Consider the following 10,379-nt stretch of genomic DNA (forward strand, 5'->3'; position numbering starts at 1 on the left):
CTAAAAAAAAAAAAAAAGAAGAGGATCCTGTGAAACGAGTGGTTTCCCCTGGTGAAGTCAGCCCCCCGTCACTGCACTTAACAAGAATGAACCTGTTGCAGACTGTAATGGTCTTATGATTAGTGTGAATGAATGCTTCTCACCACATAGATTCACTATTGATTTTTTAATCAATAACAATGTCTTGTATTTAGATAGTTACCATCTCCAAAGAAATCTGAGTGCTTTATAGTTCATGAATTCCAAGTTATCTTCATACCATCCCACTGAATGTATAGATTAGGCATTCCAATTGCATTTTAAGGAGGAAAAACAGAACCAGAAAAGTTAAATCGTTAGCCAGGGAGATTTCAGAAAGCTGATATTAGAATTATCAATTAAATTCTGGTAGTCTTGACTTATAATTCTGACTGTTTCCCCAAAACATCTGGTCAGTTGGGTCAACTCTGATTATTCTTTAGGAAAAAGGGATCAAACCATTGAATTGCTATGATGAACAGAAGTTTACATTACTTCTCATTATTTTGGTGGTGTACAATAATTGGGCTTAAGACGTTTCTATTTATTAGAGCATATGCATCTTTTAATGGCCTATGTTAGTATCTTTGGAATGCTCTTAAGTCACGTGTGCCAGGAGTTTGTCTCCTGGTAAGGGATAGATGTAAATTTTAAATTCTCATATTAGGTAGGTGTGATTTTTCAAAGACTGGGTATGTCCATCACCTCTGTGGCATTGTTTTAGTTGACAAAAAAAAAAGAAAGAATCTCCTCAATAAAAACTTGTTCAAAACCCGTACTCATTATACCTCTGGGAAGGTTACTATCATCCTTTCAGTCACCCAGTCTTCTAGCCTTAAAAATGTGAGCCTCTGATTTTTTTTTGCCCCTTCTTGCATTTACAATTTCTGTCAGTTTTTCCTCTGACAAGTTTATTGCTTTGTTTCTCTGTGTTCTCCTTACTGCTAACTCTCTGCTCCTCACATATAACGCGGTAACCTCCTTACTTGTCTCCCCTACTTCTCTTGTCTATTCTTCAACCCACCTTAGGTCAACTTTCCTAATAAATTTTCCATAACTTTTGAAATTATGAATTATTTGGGTACATGAAAAGTATATAGAATAACACGTTAAACATTCATATCCCCACCACTCAGCTTAAAAAAACCACGATATTAAAGGCACGATAGAAAGCCCTCTTTGAAGCCTCTCTCCAATTTCACCCCCCCCCACTATCATGAATTTAATGGTTATTATTCCCATGCACGTTTTAACATTTTAACCATATGTATCTGTATCCATAAAAATGTATAGTATTTCTTCACTCCAATCATTTATACTTCTGAAATTTTCATTTGTTATGTGGCTTTGAGATTTCCACTCTTATTTTAAGACTTATCCGTGTTAGTGCATGTGACTTCGTTCCCTTCTCTTTCATTGCTGTAGTCCTTTAGATCCACCCAGTACAATTTGTCCATTCTTCTCAGGATGGACATTGAGATGGTTTGCGGTTTTTTCCCTCAAACAAATATGTAATAAACATTTTTGAACATGCTTCTTTTTTCATATTTATGAGAGCTTCTCTAGGACATACTCCCGAGATTCTAAATGCTAGGAGGTGGTAAGATCTTCTCATTTTCAAATTTTGGTTAAAAGTGATGGTGTCAAAACTGACACATCCTCCTTACGTGCCATGTTCCATTCTTAGGAAAGGCTTCATTGGCTTCTCCTCCAACTTTCAATGGAGCTGCAAATCCCTCTGAGAGAAGCTCCCCCTCACTTTTCTACCTGAAGGGACCTCCCCACCAGGAACTCCTTTTTGTGTTAGGTCACAGATTCAAAAGCTTTTGGACTACACATTGAAATATAAATGTGTGAAAAATGCAGGGTATGGTGGGATCTGGAGTGGATGGTGGAGATGGAGCCATGGGACAGGGCACCATATCCAACTTATGGTTGGCTAGTTTGTAGTCCCCAAGGTTCCCGTATTATTTTGTTTACTTTCCTGAAGGTTTGTCTCAGAAATATGGAATCATCAATTCCCTGTATAGCAGCAAAGAGCCCTCTGGAGCCCGCCTGCCTGGGTTTGAGTCCCTGCTCCACCGCTGCCACCTGTCTGCTCTTGAGCAACTTCTTGTTTGTAAAATGGGGGACATGCTAGTGCTTACTTTGTAAGGGGGTGGTGAGAAATAAATGAGATAATATACATAAATCTCTCAAGTAGACGTTTAATAAATATTTACTGAATTGTTGAGGAGAGGAAAAATAACAAAAGGTTCGATCGTATCTCCTGTGTGTCAGGCATTGTTCTAGAAGCTGGGGAGATGGCAGTGACCTTGATATTTGTCTCTTTCACAAACCAAGTTGCCAACTGGGACCAAGTCCCTAACACATTGCTTGGCTCACAGTGGGCACTCAAGAAAGAGATGCTGAATGAAGAAATGAACCTAATGGTTCTCCTAAGGCAACGTAAATGCCTAAGGGTGTTCTGAGCCATAATGGAGCAAGTAATTTATACCCATGATGACTTTACGGTCTGCATGGCAGTGGATTCTTATTTGTGAATATTGACAAATCCTGTGTAATACAGGTAGTAGCTTGCCATTACACATAGTATTTGAGCAGTCAGAATACCACGTTTTTGATGATGATGCGTAACAGAGAATCGACTATATCTTTAATCTTACTTGTATACAAAATAACACTCTCAACTTTTGATGATGACCAGTCTTTTTCATTTTTCCCTCAAATTTAGGTCTCATTGTCCATGAAGGAGCTGCAGTTTACAGAGTGTTTAAACGCTGGCGAGCTGTCAACTTACACTGGGATGTATTAAATTATGACAAAGCCACAGACATCGAAGAAAGTAGCCGGGGAGAGTCTTCCACAAGCAGAACTTTATGGTTGCCATTGACAGCTCTACGAAACAGGAACTTGGTCCACCCAACACAGTTGACCTCCCCAAGGTTTCAGTGTGGCTACATGTTATTACATCTGTTCAATCGGATGAGGCCCCATGAAGATTTGTCAGAAGATAACAGCTCGGGGGAGGTTGTGATGAGAGTGACTTCAGTGTGACAAAGCTATGAAGGTGCGGTGTGGACCACCCTGCACATTTTGGAATGTAATTGCAGTGAATGGCAAAACCATAGCACTTCTAAAAACACACATCTATGAACTTTTTTAAATTTATGCTTTTTATATGAACATTTGAATTGCAAATACATTTTTCTGAAAAAAAGGGTCCTCCTGTTCTTTGCTTTCTGATTTATCACATCTTTTATAAGTTGGTACTTGAAATCATTATACATAGTATTTAACTCTTCTTGGTTAAAAGAATGGTGAACATTATCCTTAAGGTCAAAACTATTTTTTTCTTGCTTGTTTTAAATATATTTTTATCAAACGTTTTGCTCCATGTGTAATTTTTCAGGCATGCTACCAATGGGGAAGAGTTTAGAATGCTGTGGGCAAATTCCAAAGTGCCCCTCAAGGGCAAAGCACAGAGGTGATTCTGTGATGCACTGGTCTTCCTCATGCCTCAGCCTGGTTGGCAAACTTGAGCATGACTTTTTGTGTGGGATGAATTAACCTGTCACCAGGAATGCAAGTTCTAGGAATTATGGCTTGTTTTCTAACTTCTGAAACAGTACAGAGGGCTTGTAAAAAGATAAAGATAATTGGAATAAAATAGTTTACAGGCATGCTTTGAAGATATTGTGGGTTCAGTTCCAGACCCGCAATAAAGTGAGTATCTCAATAAAGCAAACCACTCAAATTTTTTGGTTTCCCAGAGCATATAAAAGTTATGTTTACACTATACTTCAGTCTATTAAGTGTGCAATAGCATTAATTCTTTAAAAAACAATGTACATACCTTAATTTAAAAAGCTAAAAATATGCTAGCCATCACCTGAACCTTCAAGTTGTAATAGTAACATCAAAGATCACTGATCCCAGGTCACATAACAAATATAATAATGGGAAAATTTGAAATATTGTGAGAATTACCAAAATGTGACACAGACACACGAAGTGAGCAAATGCTGTTGGAAAAATGGTGCCAATAGACTTGCTTGACACAGGTTTGCCCTAAACCTTCAATCTGTAAAACACGCAATGTCTGTGAAGCACGATAAAAAAAATTTTTTTAATGAAGCACAATAAAACGAGGTGTGCCTGTCCTGCAGTACATATTTCACAGGCAGGGCACCCTGCATACTTATAACCCTAAAAGCTCACCAAAACGTTGTACCATTGCACGTGTAATAATAACACTGCCTCACATTTGCATAGCCCTCTCCTAGACCAGCCGCAGTTATTTTTGTTAATTATTCGTGTCTTGATTTCTACGAGTACCATCTTAATTAGATTTTCTTTTTGTGAAAGCTTATATACCTACTTAATCATCTAAACACTGATTCTATTACTTGGTTTAATGAAGTCCTGGGAAATATATTCTCCAGCAGCGAGAAGTGTTTCTCTTTTACTAGATAAGTATTTTTCAAATGAAAAGAGGAAAAGAAAAATGAGGCTATTGACTCCCCAGGAACAGGTTGCTAAGTAGTGATACCTGGGGATTTTGCACCTTTTTCTCCTTCTAATGGAGGTAAATGGCATATTTTAATGGGTAGCAACAGAATAGATGAGGCAGGAGGTCATGCTTTCCTTAGAAACAGGAGTTGGACATGTAGGTCATTTGAAGTAATTGATGATTAGATTTTAAAGCATATGAAATAAAATGCTTTACATTCTATTAATATTTTCTAAAAAATAACCTTTGAATGATTCGTAATAGAATAGTTAACATTTACAGGTAGCATTGTGATTCCTACATAGCAAATTCTACCAAAACTTGAAATAATATTTTCTCAGTTAAAAGAGTGTGTCACAAATGAATTAAAGATGTGACCATTTGCAGAAATATGAAGAATCAGTAAGTAACGAAAGAAGGAAAATTCAACCACTCTTTCGGGGCACACCTAGGAAATGAGAGTGTTGTTGATTGTTTGAATCTGATGTCACGTGAGCACAGTCCTGGGTGAGGCACTGAGAGGTGGAGATCAGTCGTATCAACCTGGTCTCTGCCCTGAGTTTAGCCACCTGGGACAGGAAGGCAGACTGTTTAATAGAGAAGCCAGGGATGCAGACCTGCTGTCAAAGCAGCAATCCATTATTTGTGCCCCGCAGGTGTGGGTGCTTGTCCTGGACACTTTAATCACTAAGGGAAGTCATCAATGGCGCCACATTTAATGGAGAATAATTGTGGGTGCTGTTGTTTAGAGCATTGTGTTAAAAATACCAGATAAAGAGACTTTAGACACAGATTAGACTATCACTGCTCCAGTATTTAGCAAGCATACACGTTTGTATTCTAACTAGTGTGCACATTTGTATTCATATCAACTCACTCAAAAGCAAGGAGGGGCAGAGGATGGGAAACCCTCTCTGTAACCACTGTATGGGATGCACAAGGCAGAGACACCTGGAGATGAGATGCACAGCGGGTTTGTCAGCCTGAAAGGCTCCTTCCCAGGGCCTTGCCCTTTGGATGCCCCGTTTGTCTACACCCATTTTGTTCCTTCACCATCTTCACAGGCCCCAGCTCCTAACACACCCACACACACTCACACACCCATATGTGATACAAATCAATATTGGAATAAGGATCTGGCAGAATTTCCACTCAAAATGTACAATCCATAATATGATTACATAGAGACTCCAACACTCTGGGTGGAGGGTGGGATGGGTGCATTTAGAGAACTGAATTCACTGCTTAAAAATAAAAATTCTAGGGACTTCCCTGATGGTCCAGTGATTAAGGCTCTGTGCTTCCACTGCAAGGGGCGTGGTTTCCATCCCTGGTTGGGGAACTAAGATCCCACATGCCACGCGGGAGTGTGGGCAGGGGACCAATAAATAAATAAAATTCTAATATGCCGTATGAGTTATGATATAAACAATTAAATTTCAATTGTGAATGCTGTAATTCAAACTCAAGCTGTCTTAAATCTCAAAAACATTCGTGGTAAAAAAAAAAAAAAAATTAGTTGGAAATACTTTATCTTTTCAAATATATAGAAACTTAGACCTGTATCCAGTCTGTCTCTTTTCAAGCACTAATCTGCAGAACAAACATTGATGGGGTACCTGCTGTGTGCCAGACACCGTGAGCTGTGGCCACGGAATGACTCAGCTTCACAGGGAGACTCAGAGTGGGTGAAGTGCCGCCCAGCATGGTAAGTGTCAGGTCACAGGTGAGTGGAGGGCAGTGACGGTCCACAGGAGCAGTTAGGTTGCCCTGAGACAACTGGAGAAGGCATCACTGAGGAGCTGGCGGGACCTGGGCGCTGATGCATGAGTAGAAGTTTGCCAGTCAGATAAGTGGAGAAGAACATTCTGAGAAGAGCTTGGGGGTAAAAGAGAGGCGTGTCCCAGTAATGGTGGGAGATTTCATGTGGGAGAGCATAGCGCACATCTGAAGACATGACACAGCCCTATTGGGTTGGCTCGAAGGCTGGGACTGAAGCCCACAGGGACCCATAAGAAGATGGTGCTCAAGCAACAGATGGTAAGTGTTGGCAAGGTCATCTCTGGGGGATGGATGTCCTCTCTTGACCTTATACGAACGGTTCTCAAGGTCACGGGTAAAACGTGGTGAATTGTGACCCTATCCTCAAAAGACTTTGAAGACATCCTACAAAATGAAATAGTAGGCAGCAGTCACATGCAGGCGCTCTTGCAATAAATTAGCTAAAAGAGTAGAAATATTGGAGCATCAAACGGGCTTTCCTCCTCTCTCCCAGAAGACAGCAAAACCCTTAATTCAGAAGAGGAAAGCATATCGTAGCTCTTGTGAGGTAGAATATAGTTTCTCCGTTATTGGAAGTACTTCCAAATATTTCCCAGAGTAAATAAATTTTTCATCTGATTTTTCTTAAACATCATTTAAAAATGTTTGAATTCTATATGTTCAGCTAAAAATATGCCAAAATAAAGCACGCTCTCGCTGTTGCTTCTGTTTCCATCTGGGTCTGCTATTCTTTTCCTTTTTTTTTCCCGTAGACTAGCAATGTTAACATAGCCTATTACGTTTGATTCTCAGTCCTTCTTTATCTATGGAGTTAAATCGCAAAATTAATTTGTCTTTGCTAATCCAGAATTTGATTTGTTGTCATCTAGCAATTGATGTTCATTTTAAACAGAGGTCACTATTTGTCCATATTTTCCTTTAAAACTTATTTTTTTTACTTAAACATTTTAATGACAGTAGCTTGCAAATATCGGATATTCTATAATTTTCTTTCCAAGAGCATCCTTTATCAAACGTCAGTGGTGAAATTCGGTTTTTATTTTCAATATAGATGTTTGTATAAATGACGTAACTCATAAATTTATGTTCTGTATATTTAGAAATAATTGGTTAAAGATCTTAAGAAGGTACTTCACACAACTAGTTTAGTTCCAGTTTATCAGTTCAGAAAAAAATGTTCCCATCGTGTGTGTGGTACAGAACTGCAACAGGTACCATAATTTATAGCAAAGCTCAAAGTTCCAGGCCTCAGTGGAATCTACAGAATTACTCACCACCTTCATAAAGTTGCTATTTTATACACAGTGATTTTATCTAGTGAATTAGTCAAAGACTAATAAACAAAGTTATTTTAAGGGATTTCCCCCTGGGAGCCCATCGGAGAATGAAAACAATGTATGACCTCCTGTAAAATTTTGAAGGTGTATTTCTTTTTTAAATAAACCTTAACCCAAAGCATTTCACATTGATTTTCCAAGACAAGTTAGCAGTCCTTTAGTTTTCTTGAAACTTTTTCATATTTTCGAGACATTTTTCAGGGCTTTAAGGGAAAATTATCTTTTTCTAGTGCTACAAGAAGAAAAAAGAGGTTTGCTCTCAGATGCACAGGCAATGAAGCCTAACGTATGTAGGCGGGTAATGGTGACCCGGGCATTTTATATCCTGCCTTATGGAGCCATCAAGCAGGAACATTCATCCTGACTGCTGGACCACAGAAGGACATCACCCGTGGGTGAGTAACCAAGGGAGAAATGTCTTCTGACAGTGCCACCTTTACCTCCTCGTCACAGCTGTACAGGGGCTTTGGGAATATAGGGGATCTGCCCAGAGGCTGCTATGGCAACAAGGACCATGTGGATAGAGGCTGGAGATGCTCTGTTGGGCACTCTTCCCATAATTGTCTTGGGAATGTCAGGACTTAAGAAGAAGAAGGAGCCAATTGATTCAGAGAACAGGAGAAGGAAAAAGCAGCACCATTTAACTATGCTCTTCACAATGTGATTGACTTTGTTAGCTGCAGCTCTCAGGATGCTTCCTTCTGTACCTTCCCCTCCTTATTCATTAATCCTGCCTTAGGCAAACGAGGTGGCTTCATCCCCATTAGGCCATTCTTACAAATATTCTGACCCAGGCACACAACAGGCTGCTCCTGGTGGGCACATTACTAAGGACCAGCTTCCCAGATGGGCTGCACAGAGTGCCTCCCTTAGAGAGGTCAGAAAGAGGTCAGGAGAGGCAGCAACAATGAAGGGACAGGAAAAAGTGGGGCATGGTGGCAACAAGTCCAAGGGACTGCCCAGGAGGTGACAATGAGGGAAGGCCACCTGGGGATGGGGATAAGAGACAGGCTGATTTCAAGAAGTTTGTGGTCTTGGGGAGGATGAGGTCAAGTAAATTGGAGATTCAATTAGGTGGTTTTAAGTGCTGCGATGCCACAAACAAGAATTTAAGAAAGGAATGCCTAAGAAGGGCAGATGACTCAGATGGAAGGTTCAGGGAAAGTTTCCTAAAGAAGGTAACCTCCAAACTGAGAACCTGAAGAAGCAGAAGCCAGGGAGCGTTCATGGGAAGCCAGTACATCTGGAGATGAGCAGAAGACTTGGAGATTTAAGGGGTGGAGGGAGACAGAAACTGAGAGCTGTCCAGGGTCTGGAGAGCAGTGGAGCAATGTGCCAACAGGGAGCACAGGGCAGGAGGAGGTGGCAGAATGACTCTAAGTTCTGTTGTGGATTCGCTGAGTTTGTGTGGCTGTAACACAGCAGCATGGAGACGTCCAAATGGCATTTGGATGTGTGAGTCCAGAGCTCAAGAGCAAGGTCTCTGCAGGATGTACGTACGTGTGGGAGTGATCAGTGTATAGATGGACCGGCAACTGGGGGCCATGTAAGAGCATCAGCCAGAGTGGGAAAAAAAACAAAGGAGTTGAATGTTTAGAAGCCAAGGGGAAAGACTGCTTCAAAAGGGAAAAGGAGGTCAAGAGTGTCAACTGCAACTAAAAAGCCAGCTCGGGACTACGGAGTATCAGTGAAGTTGTTGGTGGGGAAGAAACTGTGATCTAATTATGAATGACAGTGAAAAGTACAAAACGGCTGTATTCTCAGAGCAGAGTTTTCTTTTCTCCCTCCCTTAAAAAAATTTTTTCGACAGTTGAGGAAGATGGCGGAAGAGTAAGATGCAGAGATCACCTTCCTCCCCACAGATACATCAGAAATACATCTACACGTGGAACAGCTCCTACAGAACACCTACTGAACGCTGGCAGAAGACCTCAGACCTCCCAAAAGGCAAGAAACTCCCCACGTAACTGGGTAGGGCAAAAGAAAAAAGAATAAACAGAGACAAAAGAATAGGGACCAGACCTGCGCCGGTGGGAGGGAGCCGTAAAGGAGGAAAGGTTTCCACACACTAGGGAGACCGTTTACTGGTGGGGATAGGGGTGGGCAGGGGGGAAGCTTTGGAGCCGCGGAGGAGAGCGCAGCCACAGGGGTGCGGAGGGCAAAGCGGAGAGATTCCCGCACAGAGGATCGGCGCCGACCGGCACTCACCAGCCCGAGAGGCTCGTCTGCTCAGCCGCCGGGGCGGGCGGGGCTGCGAGCTGAGACTCGGGCTTCGGTCGGAGCGCAGGGAGAGATCTAGGATTGTCGGTGTGAAAACAGCCTGAAGGGGTTAGTGCGCCACGGCTAGCCGGGAGGGAGTCCGGGGAAAAGTCTGGACCTGCTGAAGAGGCAAGAGACTTTTTCTTCCCTCTTTGTTTCCTGGTGCACGAGGAGAGGGAATTAACAGCGCTGCTTAAAGGACCTTCAGAGACGGATGCGAGCCGCGGCTAAAAGCGCGGACCCTAGAGACGGGCAGGAGACGCTAAGGCTGCTGCTGCCGCCACCAAGAAGCCTGTGTGCGAGCACAGGTCACTATCGAAACCCCTTTCCGGGGAGCCTGTGCAGCCCGCCACTGCCAGGGTCCCGTGATCCAGGGACAACTTCCCTGGGAGAACGCAAGGCACACCTCAGGCTGGTGCAACGTCACACTGGCCTCTGCCGCCGCAGGCCCGCCCCGCACTCCGTGCCCC

At 42.1% G+C, this 10,379-nt stretch overlaps 1 protein-coding gene across 1 annotated transcript in view; it reads left to right on the forward strand.

Annotated features, from left to right (window-relative positions):
• MARCHF11 (membrane associated ring-CH-type finger 11) overlaps nt 1–3,181 on the forward strand; it is a 118,422-nt gene extending 115,241 nt beyond the window's left edge. The window contains exon 4 of the mRNA XM_007451609.1: nt 2,753–3,181. Within this exon, the coding sequence (XP_007451671.1) occupies nt 2,753–3,075 (323 nt within the window). The 3' untranslated portion in view covers nt 3,076–3,181. The remainder of the gene's footprint in view (nt 1–2,752) is intronic.
• The last annotated feature ends 7,198 nt before the right edge of the window (nt 3,182–10,379 follow it).

Source organism: Lipotes vexillifer, unplaced genomic scaffold, assembly GCF_000442215.2.
Source record: "Lipotes vexillifer unplaced genomic scaffold, Lipotes_vexillifer_v1.1 scaffold590, whole genome shotgun sequence".
Lineage (NCBI taxonomy): Eukaryota > Metazoa > Chordata > Mammalia > Artiodactyla > Lipotidae > Lipotes > Lipotes vexillifer.